Below are 21,811 nucleotides of genomic sequence, written 5' to 3' on the forward strand. Positions count from 1 at the left end.
GCGCTATAAACAGAGTGGCGTCACCGTTGCCATTGTGTGAACTCCGAAACACCAAGAAGGGTAGGGGGAAAGCGCTTCCCGAGAGCAAGTGATTCTGCTGTTGTGTTTAGGCATCAGCTGCAGCGAAAACCGGCCTGATTACACACATTAAACGTCACAACTAATCTTTGTATTGAGAGTTGTAAGAAGTCTACTAGAATCCGTGACAACGTAAAGCACCCTATGCGGTGTGGTTTACAACCAGGACAATTCCTTGCAGCAACGTTTGAGGGCCTGGTTAAAGCGAGCTCCTGGCGAAGGCGCTCTTCCTGTTGTAAACAAAAGCCAAATACACAACAAGCAAAAAAAAAAAAAACAAGACGGAGGGCATTGCTGTGGGGAGGGGGGAGGAGAAATGTGACACGGCCGCAGCAGGGGGCGGAGCGGGGAGAGCGGCGATGAAGGAGAGTGAATAGTGTGAAGCAGCAGGGGCCTTTGAAGTGAAGCTAAGCTTCACTTCAAAGGTGTGGGAGGAGTGCGGCTCAGGCAGAGCGCACGCTGGGGGAAGCTTGTGGGGCGGAGCGGGAAGAGCTGCTGGGGAACAGATGGCTGGCGATTTGATGCTGTGCACGCGCATTTTAGGTCAATGCGCTTGCGCATTGACCTAAAAGCGCACGGGCACAGCATCAAATCGCCAGTTAGTTAAAGTCTGTTTAAGCCCCTATAGTCTCGGGCGAGACCTAAAAAAGGGATTGTAGCAGTGCACAATTGCGTTGGGTCATACCACCGGCCCAAAAGGGGCAATTTGGGTGGGGCAGAAAGGCCACTAGTAACCAGAGCAAATATTTAAAGAAGAATGCTCTGCGTGTTCCAGACCGCTGCGTAGATGGTAATCTTAGCTCAATAAACATTTTGTGGATGTCATTTTAAGAGAAAAAAACACTTTGATGCACGCCAATTTTTTCTCTATTTTTCTAAAGAAAAAAATACAATATTGCTGTGTTTTGGCTGTTATCCCGGTTCCTTCTAGGAAACTCCACAAATCCTGGTTACTTTTAGGGTTCCCAGTATGTGGACAATAAAGGACGCAAATTTGGACTGGATACCTATGGTGGAAGAAAAACCTTTTGAAGCTTAATTTAACTCACAGGGCCCCAAATATTTAAACAAAAGGCTCAGCACGGTGGGGGTGAAGCCTCAATACTGAGACGTTAAAGCTCTGAAAAGAGATCTGTGTTTACCTCCTGTACTGTAACGTGTTTCTCTGTATCCAGATTATGACCCTGTATGCTGACCTTAAAGAAAAGTAGAAAAGGCTGCACAAGCATCTCAGTTTCTGAGTGAAAAGGTGCCAGCTGCTGTTCATGAAAGATAGGGGTACTGTCATGTTAGACTGTGTAACCCCAAAATCATTATGCATAACTATTTTTGTGCGAGGATGCGTCTGGTCGCCTATACCATAGATGTGTGATTTGTCAGGAAGTTGAGATCCCGACTCCTTCGAGTTTGTGCAAGGACAGTCATTTTTATGCGCTCTCGATAACTCCCTTTCCTGTGTATAGGTCTTCTGAGGGCAGGTAGTTGCTTGCCTGTCCCTATTTGCGTCTAGGTGGCAGTGCGCAAGAAAGGCAGCATATTGTGTTGTAGAATCCAGGAACTGATATCACTGTTCTTGTAGGTTAACGTTTGTGGAAGAAGGAGGGTCAGCTAAGGTCGCAGTGCTTCACTGTTTCCTCACCACGATACCAGGGGAAAATGCTACAGAACTATGTTGCATTAATTTAGTAAGCCCGTGCTGGGAGCTGTTTTGCAATCTATTCTGTAATTTGCATGTGGCTCAATAGCCTGCTGAATTTGGGAAGGCAGATTGTAGAACACTTGTCTTTGTTCATGGTTTAAGTCCTTTAAAAGCTCAATACGTTCAGAAAGAAAAGGCCCGCGGCAGCATCTGTGGGATGGAATTCTAGGCGCACAAAGGTATGGTTGCTACCGACTCCCCGTGTGTTATTTAATGTGGACAATTGTACTTTTTGGAGAATTCCTAAGCTCTTGTGCTTTTCGTTTCACAACCTAATTTGTGGCAATGATTCATAAAGAGCTTAAGCAATGTCTCCGTTATCCACATTCTTTGCAAGATGTTAGCGTCATAGTCATTTCTAATATTGAACTCTTAGTAGTTCACACGATGTCTTCTGTAGGCCGGGGTGAATGTTTGTGAGGAATGCGAAATATCATGATGATTCAGTTGTTGATTTTTTATTGACGACATTCTGAGTGGAACGTGACATTTTGCTCCTGATTTGCTGCAGTGTGGGTATCATACTGCACTCTGCTGAAAAACTGATTATATTTCTGAAAAACGCCGAATATTGTTAAATGAGACAGGTTTGCGGAACACATTACAGTAAAATATCTTTGTGGTGGATTTTGCATGTTATGCCCATCTATCCTCTTCTGAAACATGGTTGTTGATATACTTTTTTTTTAACAAATGAAGTGGTACTGTAGGAATGTTTTTTCCTGCATAGCTGTTCATTTTCTGGGAGAAAAGAAACTCATTTCACGTTTGCTGTGATTTGCAAGCCAAGTTGGATCCTTGTCTTCTTTTTTTCTGTGCTTCATAGTGAAATATTTCGGCTGTGGAACATAAATCACCCACCACATTGTTAAAGGCTACTTTAAATGTAATTTGAACAATTTCCTCCTTGTTTTCGAAAAATGTGTCGTTAATAGGCATTTCTGTTTCCCTTGTTCTAGTTCCCCTGCTCCCAACTCCACCTCAACCCAGACCAGCTGCAGTCCCTCAGAGATTTCCAGTGAGTAGCAGCTGTTCCTTCTGCTGCGATATGGATAAGCATACATTTGTGATTGCATATTAGAATAGCAAATAAAGGCTGTTCCTACTAAGTACAATTTTAAGAATTTGTAAATATTGACAATTAACTCTGCTGTTAGAGATGTTTGTTAAAGGTTTTATGTCCGTGAATTTTGTACTGTAGAATTAATTCTGGCTAAATGTAAAAATTCGTAGAGAATATTGTCAGTGGGGGTTATCGCCATATCTGTCTTAAGAAGCGCAGCCTTTGCTATTTAACAACATTTTACAGTCCAAACATTGATTTTTTTTTCTCTTCCCCGTTTGCATTTAATATTGAAACGTGGTCAAGTACAGAACATTCCGAAGTAACAGTTTTTTTTATGGCAATGAAGATTTCAGCACGCTAAATACCTTTTCTTATATCCAAAATATTCAACGTGTCTTGAGAAACATTATTTAAGTTCCACGTTACTTAAGGGTGCTATTACAGAACCTGTGCCCAGACAATGCTGCAATTCACCATTAACTTGTTTGCATTCAATTGCAATATTACTTTCACTAATGTGAACTCTGACTGAGGGACTTTAAATGCTTTAGGACATATTTAAGATTTTACACTTCGTTTTTGAAAATTACTTTGGCATATTACTGAAATAAGTGGTTTCTGATGGGTACTTCTGATCGCAGATTCTCCTCATCTTTGAATTTGCCAGGTGTTAGGCTGAAATGAAAACATTTCCTGCATTGTTTTCCATAAATTGATAGTTGGTGCCATCAGACTTTACGGCGACTCCACCCCTTATTCGGAAGGGATGGCACACAGCTGTAAATAATTTCCATCCTCGCATGCTGACGTCAGTTCCTTATTTTTCTACCCCCTTCGACGTGGATCCAGAGCTCCACTCTTAAATGTATGTCTTTGTTTTACTGACATCCAAAGCAGTATTGCTGACAGTGTGCCAGGGATGTCTCCCCCAAAAATCACAGGCTTCAAGCCCAGCTGTGCTGTGTTGAACCTGCTACAAGCAGATGTCGATCACAGACACACATGTCTATCTGTCTTTGGTGTATCGTATACAAGCATGATTCAAAGCCATGTGGCAAATGCTCCCTGAGGCATTCAGCGGCCGTCAAGGAGCAGGACACAGAGCTCTGTCGCCGAGCAAAAGAAGTCACACTCAAATTCGAGGGCCTATTTCTGCTTCAAATTGCAGTCCCAATCTAGTCATGGGTAAGTCTAAGATGAAGTCCAAGGACAAGTCTTGGTGCAAACACAAAAAGCCTAGCGTCTACCCCCACCCTCCTATCGCTCCCACTCCAGGGAGGGTTTCCACAGTTGGCACTCAAAGGCCGATGATTTTGCACCAGTCATCCAATTCTGGTCCCATTTCTTGGTGCTTAACAAAGCAGAAGGATGTCCAGAAACTGACCCTATCCAGGTGGATTGTTCTGTACCTAAAAAGGTTTTGTGCCTTGGCTAAGAAGGAACCTCCTGAGGTCCTTCAAGCTCGTTCTGCTAGAGCTGCGGCCTGCTCTAGGGCCTAATCGAGAAGGGGTCCAGGTCAGACATCTGCTAGGCAGATACATGAATGTCGGTCCTTACACCTTTGCTAGGCATTACTGTCTTGATTTGCAGGTTGGCAGAGATGCTCATTTTGCCTGCTTGGTACTTCAGAATATCTAGCTGTGAAGTTCCGCACCTCAGACCCACCACTTAGGAGGTACTGCTTTGATATTGATTTTAGAGGTGAGGAATCTGCAGGTAGCAGTAGTTCATCAGCAGAACAAGTTACTTACCGAATGTAAAGCTCTTGATCCAGTCTGGCTCCTGGGGGAATTCAGAAGGTGAGAAATCTGCAGTTAGATGAGAGTATTCACCAGTAAGGGTGTTATCAAAGGCAAATAACTTGTTCTTCTTCTAATATGGTCCAACCTTCGATGTGTCTTGATATAAACTGCAGAAAGTGCTTTCCTCTATAATTGCTTTATTCATGTGTATGAAAACCGAAGGAGGCTCTAGTGTTTAAAACAGTTGGGTTTTGTTGGTGCCATCCTTGGAAGAAAGTTGTTGGCATCAGACAGAGGGGATATCTGTCAATAGTGCAGCAGGTGCAGTGGCACCTGGTCCTAGGATTTTGAGGTGCTTCACATCTATGATTGTTGTTTACTATTGAAGCACAGTTCTGTTTCCTTTATTGAAGTACGCATGATGACACCCTTGCAGTGGTCTCGCGGAGCACTCCCTTGAGTCCCCGGCTATTGGCCTGTCTCACCTTCACCAGGCTCTGTACTGCTGCTGTTGGGGGGCTTCTGTAAGGATCTGCGATGCCCCCTCAGCAGGATGCACACACCGAGCTGAAGCAGCATTGCTTGCATCCTTCTATGGCCGAGTGTAGAGAGCCAGGGGACATGGGTAATTCTGAGTACTGGATGATGGTGGGGAGAGTAAGCTGCATTTTGAGATCCACAGCATACTCTTGTTTTGGCAGACATCCCTGGGGTCAGAGGTGAGCTGCTACCAATGAGGCAACATGGTTAGTCCCTCCCCCCCCCTAATTTTTCTGAAAAATTATGTTTTGATTGTAGTGCACACCTCACCAAGGCCATGCCACTACCATGCCCTGGTGAAGTAGAAAACGACAAACTTGACATGGCACACTGCCTGTGTGCCATGTCAATAAAGCACTGACTAAAGTATAGGTAAGTCACCCCTCTAAGAGGTCTTACATCCCTAAGGCAGGGTGCACTATATCACCGGTGTGGGGATATCTGCAAAAGCAGATATACCCCTACAATATTTAAGTCTATTCTTAGATATTGTAAATGCCAGGGCAGCCATAGAGAGTACAAGGAGGGGTCTCTTCCTTCCCTGGGTCGGCACAGTGCTTGAGATGGAAGCTTCAGAGACCTGTTGCCTTTGTAATACCCCCCCCCCCCTTCTCTAACTCCACTCGTCAGGTGCAGGAGGTGAAGTCATGCAAACTGTTCAGTGACCACCATCTCAGATGATGGGACTTATCCAATCAGGGGTAGGGCTATGCCTCCTCCCACAGGAGGTTGGCATAATAGTGGCTGTAGCCGCCCCAGGTAAGGAACCTATTGGTCCCTACCCACTACTTCCTTGTAACACTCCTAAATCTAGTATTTAGAAGTCTCCTCCAGACTCTGAAACTAGTTCCTACCAGCCTAAGAAGAGCGAGGATGAAGAAGACGCAGTGCAGAGAAGACTGAAGATACATATTGACTTTCGCCAGCCCTACCAGCCTGTCTGCAGCTTCAAAGACCCTATCAAGAAAATGACGCCTGTCCAGCAGTCAGTGACCTCCAAAACCCTTGGGAGGACTGCCTGCCTTTGAAAAAGAAAAGAACTCTCGAGGACAGCGGACCTGTCCCCAAGAAACCAAGACAAAGGACTCTGGGGCCCTCCGGAACCACGATCCCTGACCACTCTGCATCTGATACCTCTGACCTGTGTCCAGGACGCCGACCGATCCAGTAAAGGCTCCCCACCGATACTGAGTTCAAGACCAGGGTTGGCTGGCCCCTCCTGGACTCCGCGACAATGCCTGCAGTATGAATGCAAAGGCCCACCCCAACCGTGACCAGCTTCGAAAGAGAAACCTGACGTCAAAGGACAAACCTGCACTCGAAGCCCCTGGACCTTGGAGAGCTCGACTGATGGTGGCCCTGTGACCCACAGCATCCCAACTTACCTCTGCTGTCGCTGGTGTTCTTTGTGCAGCATCCGATTCTGGTATGACGCCTGCAGCCTGTTTCCACAAAAGAGTTCCCCCATTCACTTGTATTGGGTGCCCAGCACTATGTTTGTACCCTGCACCCAGCCGCCCCAGTGCTGCTGGTGGTGTATGTTTAGGGCTGTCTTGTGGCCCCATCTGTGCTTGCCTAAGCCTCCGCAGCTTGAACCCAGCAGCCTCTTTAAATACCTGCAAGCATTGTGTCTTAAAGCACCCCCAGTCTCTATTGGTTAACATTAGGCCCTAACTACAGATTTGACCTCTGCACCCGGCCACCCCTGTGCAGCTGGTGGTGCAGTTTTGGTGCTTATCTGAACCGTGCCCTCTGCTGAACCTACAACTGAAGACTAGAACTGTAAATTGTGTACTTACCTGCAAAACCGCATTATTGTTTCCTCCCATAGGCTAACATTGCATAGACTGAAAATTGCACTGTGTCCACTTTTGAACCTGAAAAGAATTTTTATTTAAAATACCAAAGTACTAATTTTACAAATCGGTCTCGGATTTATTCATTGAGTGTGTGTGTCATTTATTGCCACGGTGTGTTCAACAAATGCATTTGCACTGTCCTCTGATAAGCCTTACTGCTCGCCCACACTACCACAAAATAGAGCATTAGTGCTGTCTATTTAGCCTCTGTACAACCTCTGGAGATCCACTGCACTCACTACATACCATACCTCTTTTTGACATAGTATATGGTGAGCCACCCTCTCACAGTCCACTACTGTGGTATTTTACCAAGTTGAGAATATGAAAGAGGCAGTAAATAGGTCAACAATAAGTTTATGTGGACTAGTTACTATGTATCCCTAGTCTCTTTTTCAGTTATGAGCTCCCTCCCATTGGTTCCCTCCGATACAAAACAAACATTGCTTGCTCCTTTTTACGTCTCACTTGATGGTGTGGTTGTCTCCTGACGTATTGCTACCAGTAATGTAAAGAGTACATAGTGTGGACTTTTGCTTTTAGGGCAGCCAGAATAGTAATGGTCCAATGGCCCAAGAAAGTTTCTTAAACAAATTAAGTAGGTCATTCTGTAGACTGTGCCTAGGAACTAGAAGTGTTTGTCTCCCACAGGTTGCTGTAATAGCTTCCCCATACTTACCTTCCACTATACTCGCCGATTGACCAATACTATGGGATTAAACTCATCATAGCATGTGTGTCCAATTAAGACATTCTTCTCATACTTCTTTTGGTATACCACTCTAATACATAAGCCTTGAAAAAGACATTAAGTCGAAACGTGTTGGCTGTATGGATATTGTCAAATCAAATATATATACATATTTATGCAATCTATACATTTATGTTGAACCTTTTTCCATAACTATTTGTTCTGGTGTTAACCTTGTAATACTGTGTTTTTGATCAACGCTTGGAAACTTGTTTAGGCACCTGTAAAGTCCTCTGATACCTCCGGATCTAGCCAGCGCTATATAAAACCTGTCAAATAAAATAAATAAATAAATAATGCTCATTTACTTTTCCTTCTATGAATAGCCTGGGAGACTTTGCAATAAAAAAAGTAATTGTGGAATGTAATCACCATCATTAAGATAATTTGCTCCAGAATTGGTGGCGATCTATACCGGCAAGTTTCAAAATCTTTTTTTATCTTTGAGAATAACTTCCCATAGTTAAGACTGAACATCTGCCTAACTTTTCTTGGAATCCATATTCCGAGATATCTAATCTAATTGGATGGCTGGTGACCAACCCCCTCCCCCAATAATTCTAATATAAGAACGTCGGGATTCGTGTTAATAGGCCAATTCTCCGTTTTTAGACTTGTGGTTTTATACGACGAAACGGATAATATTTTTTCAAATGACATTATTTTCTTCCGCACATTTTAACATTATTGCTTATTCTTTGTAGAATAATGAAGGAGTTGAATAAAGATGTTATATAGAGGTTCTTTGCATTTCATTTTTGCGTCTGTGTTTAAACAAGATAAGCAAATGAACATGTTTGGCTGTATCATCGGTGCATCCTGCATTAGCGCAAGCAGTGCAGAGAATGTTGTTTTAATTTCAGAGGCAGCAGGATACCAGGTGATGGTGATTGACTTCTCTTGGATAACTGTCCATGCAAATTATGTTTGAATTGGGTCTGCATGAAATTCTATTTCTTCCCGATTGCAGCCTTTCCGATCTGAATCTGGGCTTGTACTGAAAGCATCGATAACAGCTTTCGTTTTAAAAGGAAGTGTTTTCCCAACGTCTCTGCAAAGGCTGTAATTATGGCACTTTAGATAGTGAAAGAATGATGGACAGTTTGTCTTATCAGATGTATAAGTAGTAACAAGCAGTTGCAGAAAAGAATCGCTCCATCTGTCAAATAATGTCAGGCTGGCATACAGGGAATGCAGTTTAAAATGCAGGTAACATCTTCTCCAACATCTTCCATTTGCTGGTGGGCTTCTGATTAACTACAATTACCATACATTATCATACTATCAAATTCAATCATATCACTGAATTCCCATCTGCAGCAGAGGCAGCACAGTATTATTGGATCTGTTTGGAGTAGAAGGAGTGCTTGCCTACAAATATGCAGGCAATATTTTCATTTTATTTTGTCACTTCCACATATGTTTAAAACCGGTTATTGGTTTGACGTTCTATTTTTTTGCTAGTACAAACATTAAGTGGGTAGATACAGAAAGAGATCTGAGCCAAAAAATTGAACCAATTTGGAAAAATGAAATGCTCTGTGTTGCACTCTGTGAAAGGTGTTTGCGTATCAGTGAAAGTGTGCATGTTTCTGTGAATAGTGAAAAATTAATAATGCCTGTGAATTTGTTTTGAACTAGAGTAGTGCTTTCCAAACATTTTAGAATTACGACCCAAGTTTTAGAACAGCCATTTGCAACTGACCTAGCTTTAATGGATATCATACGGGGACGATTTTTTAATGAAGTAGTAGACATGCTTTTAACGTGCTGTGAAATACCAAAATATCATACTCTTTACGCGCCCTTCTATGTGTGTTTCGGACTGTGGCCAAGATATTGAGCCTTAAGTTGGCAGATGTTGAACTGCACTTAAGCTAGACTACTTTTCAGAGTGGGGTTCTGGGCTGTGGCATCTGTTCACGAAAATCCATTTATATAGCACGAACAGTGCTCAAGAGCATTGGCGCACTTTACATGAGCACCCGATTACATTACTTAAGGTCAGATTCATTCCATTTTAAGGACAGGAGGTCAAGTGCAGCCCAGAGCCAACGTCCTGATTTGAACCTAGTTTGCAAGATCCAAAGTCAGCAGCACTAGTTTTAAGGCCACATACATTTTCTCAATTTGTGGGAAAATCCTACATAAGTAGGGTGATTGCGTAGGTTCACCTGAAGTCTTGCTTGATAATAATTGCAAGGGCGTGTTTTAAAACTAGCCACAAGGATATACTTTAACACCTTTGCACCAGTAATGCTGAAACAGTTTTCCGAGCGGGGGTGCTGACATCAGTGTTACATCACTGAAGTCATACGGATTGTGAAAATTCCTAGCTTCACACAAAGTGTAGCAAATGTATTCAGCAGGAGAGTGGTAAGGGTATAATATGTAGCTGGTGGTGCAGTCTGATAGAGACTTCTAGCCGCAGATTCCTTACCGTAGAAATTACCCCAGGCATCAGGCTGGTTCCAGAAATTTTCCTGAGCTGTAACCCTGCGCACCAGTCGATGGTGTCGTTTGGCTCCGCGTGACGGCATCTGTGCCGAAAGGAAAGTGCGCTGTGCATATATAGGCACCACCCCAGCGCACTGATGTCTGTTCTCTTCTTTCCACGCCATTCAGCGCCGATCCGGAGAGAGCTACCCCCAGTAATTTTTTGAATGACCTTTTTTTGACTTTTTGTCGAATTATTTTGAGATCTTTCTCCCAGTGTGGCAGGGATGTCCACTAGGAAAGCTGTCTTCAAGTGCTGCGGAGCCTGTCACCAACAGATGTTGGTGACAGACCCGCATCTTATGTGCCTCTGGTGGTTGAAGCACGACCACAACTCAAAGGCCTGCCTTGACTGCCCGCAATGCATCCCAAGGCCTTGAGGGAACGGTCCCTCAAACTCTTTGCCGCTGGATGTGCGAAGCCGTGACGGTATTGATCCTGGTCGAGATGAAGGTCTCAGGATTAATCGCAGAGCCATCTATCTTTATTGCAGTCGAAGCCTGGTCGAGATGAAGGTCTCGGGATTAATCGCAGAGCCATCTATCTTTATTGCAGTCGAAGCCATTTTAGAAGTTTTCTGATTTTGCATCTAAAAGTTTAAAGCACTGTTTCCACTTTCAGTAACATTTATAATAAGTCACTTTACAATTAATTCAGTGTCTTGACATATTTTCTAAATGTAGCTATGAACATCTAACCCATCAAACAATCTCCAAATGGATTGTCTTCAATAGGATGGTGTTGAGTACTTGCTTTCAATCATTTCCACAAGTTTAGTTGGGTGGCTCAGTCTTTTTGCACCTTCCAGGGAACAGTTTTAAAGTGATACCGCCACAACATTTCAGTGGAACTCTTTTCTTTAATGCCACTTTCTTCAGGATGATAACAGATGTCATCAATATAAATCAGACAGGTTACTGTCATAGAGCAGATCTTTACTACATGTACCAATAATTTCATTTAGCAAAATTACAGATCGATTGGTCTGTGTTGGTTTTCGATTTGATTATAATAGGTCGCCAAACATTCGTTACATGGAGCAAACCCTACTTCCTGTGCTCCAACTGGAAATATAGACATTTTGTATTATGAACTCCTGTAGAAAATTGCGTTTTCATAAGGGTGACTCTGATGCTCTACACAGCAATGTGGGAAGGAAAATCTCTTTCTAAACTGAGGCATAGCTCATAATCACCGTTCCATTTTCAGCAGGCTCCAGTGTTACGGCTGTAACTATATGGAAATAAAATATTATTTAATTTTGATTTTTCACCACCCATTGTTACTGGTTTTCCATTAAGCAGTGCCAATTTAGTATGTTGGGTGGCTGGATCCCCCACCTATTTGGTTAGTATATCACAAGAACTGATTAACTTAAGCTGTAAATCACCTATTTCTTTAGCAACCGACCTTATTCTGCTTGGAAAAACATGTAATCCTGTTTTCTTTCTAATGGCATTGTATTAATTTTTTCCCAGTTTCCATTGCCTCAGAGCCTTAGATTAATTTACCTGAAATGTGACGTCTTTAAGCTTTGTTCGGATGAACCCAAGAGACTCATCATATCCTGTGGCAACTATTGTCACACTTTACCTTACTGGTCTTAGCTTTTTATTGTGTGCTCAGTTTGGTTGTTTTTGTAAGAGCATGCCAAGCTTGGCACCATGTTTACATTCTGCTCCTTTGAATTAATAATCAGTTGGCTCCATTGATGCAAAGTCGTCTCATTTTCCATTTTGAGTCTAAAAGTAAAGAACACAATATCAAGTAAGACAATATGGTAGTCTTTCCACAGTTCATACTTACCTTTTCAACTACACAAGCTGCTTTGCTGTCCCGTGGTCTAACACTTGGATTTTCGGTTTTCTGTGAATTTGCCTTTTATATGATGCTTTATAGGAACATCTGTGTTTATGTGGCAGCTAATATTTTATTGAATTTAAATGCTTATCTGGCTTTTTTTTTAATTACATTTTTTTTTAGAAAAAATTGCCACTGAAATACACAGCTATGCGCCTACACCCCTAGGGCCGGCAGCTAGTCAATTTAAAGCATTTTACACAGCTTCATAACCCACATCCCGGAGGCAGGCCAGCGTCACTATTAAGGATAGTAGCTCTCTACCTCGCGTCGCATGTGTTCGCTGCGCTTCAGCAACTTTAACAGTGCACAAAAATATGAGACAAACCGGGAGACGTCAACACCCCCTGCCGCTACCAGGACACCTGCTCCTCACATCAGTTTTCAACTATAAAACCTATATAACTTAGCTTGGCGGGAGGGAACAGGCTCAGTAGGGCTATCTCAATGCCGTCTGCACTACATCCAGGTCGTCTACACCATCTGTCAGCCTGGGCGCTTGCCCCTGCCCTGAGGCCGTGTGTGCTCAAGGTCGCTGAGTAGCGCCATCGTCTTTGACACATGAAGGTTGGTACCTACTTCAGTCTCCGACGCTGCATCAGCAATAGCACCCTCACCTTTGCTATTCAAATATGTTGTGTATAGCCCCCAGAAGTTGTTCTGTATGCTCCGTGGAGGAAGCAGCTCACTGAAGGTTTCCGTTTGTGTACAACAGTAAAGAACAGCGTGTGACCACTGTGACACCGTGGGCAGGGGACCCCTCATCCAGCACATTGCTACTCTAGGTTTTGCCATCAGCAGCCCCATGTCCACCAATCTTCGGATAGCCTTTGGCAATATATTGGAATACCACAACAATGCCACGGCCAGGTCAGGAGAAACCTCAGAGCCAACTATGGCGCTCAGCTCGCTAAATACCTTTCCCCAGTACTGTGAGACACCCGGACAGTTCCACGCTAAGTGCATGAAATCTGCTACCGGGGAGTGACATCTTTCACAGGTCGCCTCAGACCGTATCTTTGCAGTCTCTCCGGCGTATAGTACACCCTGTTGATGTATTTGAAATGTATGAGTCTGTGTTTGCCGTATAGTGATATCCGTTTCGTGTTGTTACAGCAATAAGACCACATGGCATCGTCTAGCACCACGCCCTGATTGCGCTGCAGGCTAGTGTAGCCCTTGTATACTGATTTGCTCTGTGGGACATCGCTAACTTATATATGTTGGAGACAATTTTGCGGGGTGACACAGTCTTAATAAGATATGATAGTTCTTGTATCTCAGGTGGTTCGTTCATATCATCTCCCAATTGTTGATGCAGCGCCCTGCGCACTCTAAAAAACTGGAAACGTTGCATCACTGTGGGAGCTTCTGCAGTGGCCGTGGCCTCGTCCCACGTCTTCCCGACCCCGCTCGTGAACAGGTCCCCTGCTTTGTGTATGTCTAACGCTTGTAATGCTCGCACGACCCCTTCGTCTCTACAGGGGGCAAGCCATACCATCCAGCTTATAGGCATTTCCGGTGAATATAACAGCGCCCCGCTTGCTGCTGTAGCAGACTGTGCCATGCATGTCTAGTGGAGTTTAGAGAGTCCAGTATCCCTGTCCTGCGGTCTACAGGCTCAAGAATCACAGCCGGGAGTGGGAGAGGTAAGCAAAATGCTTCTCGAGCCGAAGATACGGTATGTCGTCTGCGCCGTGGATCCAACAATGTGCCTGCGCTCCCTTTGCCACTCTGTAGTGTAACTCTAAGTCGGGCGCTCCCAGCCCTCCCAAGTGATATGGCAGGGTGCCATTGCACTTGTGCCTGCTTACCTGCCACGCCAACCTTATCAGCGATTTATTAAATCTGACGAAAAAGGAGCCTGGCAGCACTATTGGGATATTTACGAATAGGAAGAGGAACCTAGGCAACACCACCATTTTCATGATTGAGACCCTGTCAATGAGAGACAGTGGCAGTCCTATGCAAGTTTTGACATCATCCTCTAATTTTGCTACAGCAGTACCATAGTTCTCACGGAACACAATCTCCAAATCTGTATGCAGAATGATGCCAAGGTATCTGACCGAGTCCTCCGACCATTGCAAAGGATATTCCATCTCAAAGTTCAAAGTGGCCGGGGTGAGCAGAAAGGCTATGTATTTGGACTAATTAACCCTTAACCCAGATAATGCTCAGGACACGCCGGTTTCTTCTAGCAGGGTTGCTGGAGGAGGAGACTGGCCGGTAGGGCTGGTGCACGCCAGTTGCCATTGCTCTTTGGTCCTTCTTTTTGGTCGTCGCAATCTAAGGAATCAGGAGAGCCCTTAAATACTACATTTAAGGGTGTTACTGATGGGGCTTCTGTCCTCTAGGGTGACTGCTTCAGGTGCTCCCTCCCTTAGGGGAGGGGGGAACAGCCCTGTTCCTATTCGCCTTATTCTTCAGTTGAAGATGGAGAATTTTCCAGAGGGGTTCACCTCAGCTCCTGGCCACCATAGGGGTGTCACAGGCCAAGGTGGACACTCCTCCTCTGCCTACTAATTTTCCCGCCTGTCCTGCTGCCGAAAAGTGGTGCTGGAGCAGGAGGGTGGGGGCAGGCATCTCCTCTAGTTGTAGCTGCCCACATCGGCATAATACAATGTGAGGGACTTTGAGGCTCACTGCCAAGTGTTGCTGTTTCAGCCCTGGGAAGGCAAGAAGCACCTCCACGCAGAGCAGGGTTTGTTTCTGAACTCCAAGAGCACAAAGACTCTCACTGTATAAGGTCAGAAATCCGTCTGTTAGTGGCTTGCTGGTGGGAAGAGTGTCCACCTTGCCCTGTGACACCCCTGGGGTGGCCAGGAGCTGAGGTGAACCCCTCTGGAAAATTCTCCATCTTCAACTGAAGAATTAGTCAGCCAATACACTAGTAGTTGGTTGTTTTTCAGTGGAATCTCCAAGATGCCCTCTGAGTGTATATTTTAATAAATTCAACACTGGCATCAGTGTGGGTTTATTATGATAAGTTTGATACCAAACTTCTCAGCCTTCAGTAAAGCCATCTTGGAGCTGTGGAGTTCGTGGTGACAAACTCCCAGCCCGTGTACTCAAAATAGCTTTACTGCACTTAAAATGTCTGTGAATGGTACAGATACTGTAGAGGCATATTGCTCCTGCAGCTATGCCCTCACTTGTGATATTGTTCACCCTGCCTTAGGGCTGTGAGGCCTGCTAGAGGGGTTGACTTACCTATGCCACAGCCAGTGCCATGTCGACTGTTAGGTTTTGGTCTCACTCTGGCACACAGTCTGCAATGGCAGCGTGTATGTGTCAAGTGAGGGTGGTATAATACATGCTGCACTCCTAGAGACCTCTCTGGTCACAAGGCCCTTGGTACCAGTGGTACTTTTACAAGGGGACTTACATGTAGGCCAGAATTGTGCCAATTGTGGAAACAAAGATACAGTTTTAGGAAAGAACACAGGTGCTGGGGCCTGGTTAGCAGGATCCCAGCACACACTCAGTCAAGTTGGCATCAGCTATCTACTGAACTCCTCTTACCATTTAGCAAGGTCTTAACCGATACCTTCTTGGGCACTTGGACAGATTCATGGACCGGGCGCTCAACCAATAGGCAGGTAGCTAATGGCCACAGACCACATCTTGAAATCCTGACTTCTCGACATAATACCCTAGGCCAGAGAGTCTGGGGGGGGTCCAGACGCTCACCAGCAGGGACAACCCTAATGCCTTTCATACAACTCTTTCTGACTGAGAGTCTAAATGCGTGGAGACATTTTGGCAAGCACATGTTCTTCTGCTAACCTTGCTTTACATTAAGTCAATCCTTTATAGGATACAGTTGGTCAAACATTGCTGACAGTTCCAGATGACTTACGGACGTCTTTAGCTCAAATCATACAACATGGCTGGTATGCAGATTTTTTTTTTCATTTCGGTCTAGGCACCTGTGACATTTGACAGTCTCACTTCTTTGGTGTGGAAGACTAATTGGCCCTGAAATGCTTTAAGGAAAGTCCTGCTACAGCCAGTTCCCTGGGTATTTCAACCCCTATGACTATTTCCTCAGCAGTTTCACCCATTTTGTGACTACGTCACAGGTTTTCGATATCACCAACCTCAGACCCCGCACCAGCACAACAAAACAGTCAAAGCCATTTTGTGGCTGGCCTTTTCAGCATACACCCGCCCTGTAGAAGACCGGATCATACATTTCACACGGGCAATGCCCTCCCATTTCTTTTTTTCCCCATTACACTTTTAACACCTATCAGCACGGTTCGAAATCTACTTTTCAAGTACTGCGACGAGTAAAAACGTATTTAAACTTCACCTAAATACTTTCAATATCGACAAACATTATCTCTTCTCTGTCAGCTCGATTACGGTCGTCGACTTGGGCCTATCCATGCCGTGAGGCCTATATCTCATGGAAAGTACGCCATTCAAAAGATGCCCCAAGTGTGGAGCAAAGTTTTCACATAGTGACCATCACGAGGTCTGTAACCTGTGCTTATCGCCAGAACACGACGAATCCAGCTGTACAGCCTGCGCGTTCTTTCGATCCAAGAAAACCATTCAAGATCGGAGGGCCCGTCGACATGACATGCAGAGATAAGCTCCGGAACTGGTGGATATCTTCAATGAAGAGGTTCCGCTCGTTCCAGAAGAAGATTCGGATGATCTCCAAATCGTCGTATCAGAGGCAGACGACTCAGATGACTCCATACCATCGGGTCAACGCGTGAGTACTACTGCCCCTGCCCCATACCCAGCACCCAAATCGAAGGCAAAGGTCAACACCCCGCCTCCGGGGCCCAGTTGCGACTGAAAACCCACTTCGAAAGCCCTGCCATAGAGCCCTGCTCCGAAGAAAATACTCAAGCCTTCCGGTAGCTCCTTACCGAGCAAGCCGCACATGCCGATCTCACCACCTCCCTCTGCACCCAAACCGAAAGAAGTCTCGGCTCCGAAACCATCGACTTCAAAAGACGAAGCCAGCGTCCGACGCCTCGAAGCCGACGACACCAGCTTCCACTTCGAAGCCATCATCTTTGGTACCTAAACCTACAAGGCCTGATTCCGATGCGCTCAAGCCCTCAAAACTGCCTACGACTCCGAAAATAACACCTTCAGTGCCGAAATCTACGCCAAAGGACACAGTAATAACTCCTAAGGCTAAAGACAAGCAGCAACCACGCCCGGAACCGAGAAAATCGACGCCGACAAAGGTTAGGCAAGGAAAAGACCTTTTCCAACCTGATCCTCTACAAAAGATCTACATTGACCCAAATACAGGTCATGTAACCACTACACCACACAGGAAGAGGAAATTAGACACAGTACCTGCAGTGCCTGTCAAGAAGGACTCTGCTACATCTCCTATGCACCCTTCTTCTCCTATACCTCCTTCTCCTTCATCTCTTGTTCCTCCTAACATTTCACCTAAAATTTCTCCTGAACACTCTCCTCTTCATTCTTCACCTCAAAATGATGATGAGTATAGCCTAGGGGAGGGGTAGACCCAGATGAGCCTTTCCCATACCCTATTGATGATCCAGACTGGGAGTACCCACAAGATGTGCCAGATATTCCTGACCCACAGTCATACCCATCAAAGCCTTCTCCCCCAGAAGATAATATTAGTATTGGGCACTTGCGGAACAGGGCTGCCATTTACCATGGGGTCACCATGCATTCAGATGAGGCAGAGGAAGATTTTTTTTAGATACATTTGAACAATCGCAAAGGTCTGTTCAAATTCTTCCTATGATTAAAGGGGTCATCAAACATGCTTCAGAGGTATTTAAAGATCCTGTACGTGTTAGGATCCTAAACCCTAGAATTGAAAAAAAGTACAGGCCTGCTCCTGGGGATCCAGCCTACATTAAAGGACAACTACCCTTAGATTCACTAGTTGTCTCAAATGCTAAAAAGAGTGCAAACTCACAGACGTCAGGTGAAGCACCTCCACCCGATAAAGAATCTAAGGTGATAGATTCTTCAGGCAAGAGAATAGCTGCACAAGCTACCAATACATGGCGTATAGCTAACACACAAGCCCTCCATGCAAGATTAGACAGGGCTTAGAGTTTGGTTATCTTAACCTACCACCAGACTGTATGAATATCATTAAAGAGGCCAGGAGACCTACTACTAGAGCTTGCTATGCTGCTAAATGGAAAAGATTTGCCATTTATTGCAACAATAACCAAAGTGATCCCTTGGATGCTTCTATACAAAATATCATTTGCTACCTTCTACATTTACAAAGATGTAACTTGGCATATCCATCTCTAAAGCTGGAATTGCAAGGTGGATTGTAAAATGTATACAAATATGCTATCAAAAAGCAAAACGTACATTAACAGTTCCTCCTAGAGCGCACTCCACACGCAAAGTAGGAGCCTCTATGGCTTTCTTAGGGAACATTCCCCTAGAAGACATTTGCAAAGCAGCAACATGGTCTACAACACACACCTTCACTAAACACTACTGTGTTGATGTGCAAGCCAAGCAGCAAGCTGCAGTAGGCCAAGCTGTTCTAAAAACTCTCTTTCAAACTGCTGCAACGGATACAGGTGACCATCGCTAGGGGAGACACTGCTGCCCAATCGTTGCAAAGTGTAGAATGTGCAGCTCATATGCCTCGAACGGAAAATGCTACTTACCGGTATGCATCTGTTCTTGGCATGTAGAGCTGCAGAGTACTACATGCCCTCCCGCCTCCCCAGGACCTGCATCTGTTCCAGTTTTATCTTAATTAGATATACACGCATTGACATACTTTCTTTACTTCTACTAACTCCATCATTTCCCATCATGGCGAGAAACAAATCTAAGGATGGAGCCGATACCCATGCGCACTATCGTCCAAGGCAGGAGTCACCTCTCGTGACTACAATAGACTTCTTCCAAGACGACAACAACATGCAATCATCCGAGCTCAACACCAGGTGGCGATCTAATGCAAAGTGTAGTACTCTGCAGCTCTACATGCCAAGAACAGATGCATACTGGTAAGTAGCATTTTCCTTCTTTTCAGTTTTAAATGCAATTTTCATTAATTAACAGCGTAGACACATTCGCCTCTGTGCCTGAGTGACTAATTCAAAGGAAAGATAATTTTGTACTCACTACGAGTAAATCACTTCCGCTTACTCTTCACACACTGCGAGTAAATCCCTTCTGTTTACTCTTCATACAAGCATTAATGAACCTGTAACTCCTTCAAGCTTACCCTTTCTAGGCGATATAAGGACAAAGTTTCACCAGCGAACTCCTTTGCTATCATTCATTCGCACATTTATACAGAAATCCCTAATTAGTGCTTCAAGTTCTACCTAACTTAATACGCACAAACTTCCTCAGACCAGTGACCTCACTAGCAGTGTGGCTTCCATTTACCACCCGCTATTCTGCCCCCTGGGATTCCAGATAAACATAAAACAATACGAACGGGTTTTGGTTAATACATAAAAATCGATCGATACAAAATCAATAAATCCGAACGCGACTAACTACCTGTCTTAACTACACCCTAACCATATTGCTGCTACCAAAGAATTCCTGATAGAGCGCGGGCTCACCTGCTCGTTTTACCATACTCACCTGGGCCCATAAACATACACACTTTGAACAGGTATCACTTGCTAAATCAGGATTTTAATCAACCTTTTTTTTTAGGATCTATACCATTGACTTACCAATCCTTGTCGCTGGTACCTAAGGTTCTAAGGGATCAAAGGAGTTAGAATAATAGGTAGAAAAACAACATTGCTTTCATAAATATCCCCATACTCGGGGATGTTTTAAACACTTTATCTATGTAAATTCTTAAGTGTCAGAGCCCATATAATCTTAATTAAAGCTTGTTCAATTAGAAAGATAATGAATAAAGCAAATATATGTAGTGGCTTGATGAGAAATGTTTTAAGCATTTGAATATAGGAAGGGTAGGAAAGGGAAACAGTACAATGACGTACCCACACAGATTATATTTACCTAGAATGGTGTGAAGATCAACCCTAGGATAAAGGACAGGACTCTCGAAAGTTCAGGTGTCAGCAAAACAGAACAGGTGCAGATCAGGACAGGTGAAGACCAAATTAGGATGGATGCAGGTCGGAACAGGTACCCACAGCTAAAGTGCAACGCCAGCTTCACACCCCTCTCTGCGGCTAACAGTTGGACCCCGATTGTGTTATCGAATCTTCTCCCTCAGAACCCCGATTGGGTTATCGATTCTCCTACCAGACCCTGATTGGGTTATCAAATCTTGTGACAGAGTGCTCCGCCAGCACCTCTGCTCTCGATCCCTATTGAGTGCGTTGGGTCAGTGACAGGTCAGCTATTCGGACAATCTAACTAGCTAAGCCTGCCTTAGTTATACCATTTTCCAGGGCAGTGTACCACCCAACAATGTTGCAAATTCGTGTATTCCCTCAATTTGATTGGTCAAAAGGCGAGGAGAGGTCATAACACCATACCAGTTATGAGATCATGCTCTTCAATATTCAGATCAATGTTCCCGCCCAATATTTTATTTTCCCATGCACTTTATTTCCACCCAAAAATGAATGATTCAGTAATGAATACAATGTAAAAGAAGATTTGCAAGTTGTCTTCCTCTTGGAGGGTCATGGGTACATTTTCCCAGGCGCATCTCAGGCAAGACTGTCGTTGGCAGGATTTCAATGCCATGGCTTGTGGACTCCGGAGAATTCAGCACATGCGCGATGAGTTTCAATATGGAGTTCAGCAATGACACATCAGGCCCAAATCGAGCTAGTAGCAAAGTTAAAGAGAAACAGTTTTAGAACAAAGAATAAATGAATGCACTGTATACCACTTATCTCTACTCTACTCACTTTATTTTAACTTCAGCATTAGTAATTAGGCAGAACGAACATGGTTTAGTCACAGCAGCAGCTGGTGCTTTAGTGTTTGAAACATGGAGCAGCCATCTTAATTCTAGTGCGCAGAAGCAAAGATTTCCCACCAAAGCAGATAGTACGTCATGTCACGTGAGTGTGGCAGACGCATGCGCAGTGAAATTCCCACGTTGCGGCGGCCATTTTAATGCATTTTCGTTATGGTTAGTGAAGGGACATATGCAAGTTTCCCCTAGATGCTAGAAATGTCGTGTGGTGCATTAGTTAGTAATACGAAGAAACATGTTGGTTAATAGATTATTTATTATTTAGAGAGGGTTGAGTACAAGCAAGTTTCTTTACGTGCAAAACCTTGCTCCATCAGTACAACGTAAGTTGTCAACAGTATTTTTCGTTGGCTCAGCAAGCACTTGTGTTGGGCTCTGTTAAAGGCTATTTGTTGGCTCTTTAAGGTTTATTCAGGTTGCCAGATGTAAGGAATTGGATTATTATTTGGGGTGGGTGTCTAACCACCACAAGGAATAATCAATCACAGCCTTTTACAGTTGTGGCACAGAGCAGACAGGCTTAGCTTAGGGTTGTGTGTAAAGTATTTATGCAATACCAAAAACTGTCATAAAGTCAGAATGAAAATCAATAAAAGTACCAAACCAAATTAGAAAAATAGAGTAAAATGTAATGAACAAAATGACATAAAATGTCAAAAATCTAATAAAAGGAACCAGAGATTGGATTTTTTTAAACATGTTAACTAGGAACAGTGCCAAAAGCACAAAGTGCCAATGATAGTCAACGGTTGTTGTAGACCATGACCGAAGTGCAGATTGTTGCTGACCACGAT

General features: G+C 44.2%; 1 protein-coding gene across 4 annotated transcripts in view; it reads left to right on the forward strand.

Moving 5' to 3' along the window:
- RBM33 (RNA binding motif protein 33) overlaps positions 1–21,811 on the forward strand; it is a 667,388-nt gene that overhangs the window by 316,078 nt on the left and 329,499 nt on the right. For all 4 annotated transcript variants that reach the window (XR_013601648.1, XR_013601647.1, XM_078663257.1 and 1 more), the window contains exon 10: positions 2,737–2,795. Coding sequence is in view for 2 of the 4 variants with exons in the window: in XM_078663257.1 (XP_078519383.1) it covers positions 2,737–2,795 (59 nt within the window). In the remaining 2 variants the exon portion in view is untranslated. The remainder of the gene's footprint in view (positions 1–2,736; positions 2,796–21,811) is intronic.

The sequence above is a fragment of the Lissotriton helveticus genome, chromosome 10 (assembly GCF_964261635.1).
Source record: "Lissotriton helveticus chromosome 10, aLisHel1.1, whole genome shotgun sequence".
Classification (NCBI taxonomy): domain Eukaryota; kingdom Metazoa; phylum Chordata; class Amphibia; order Caudata; family Salamandridae; genus Lissotriton; species Lissotriton helveticus.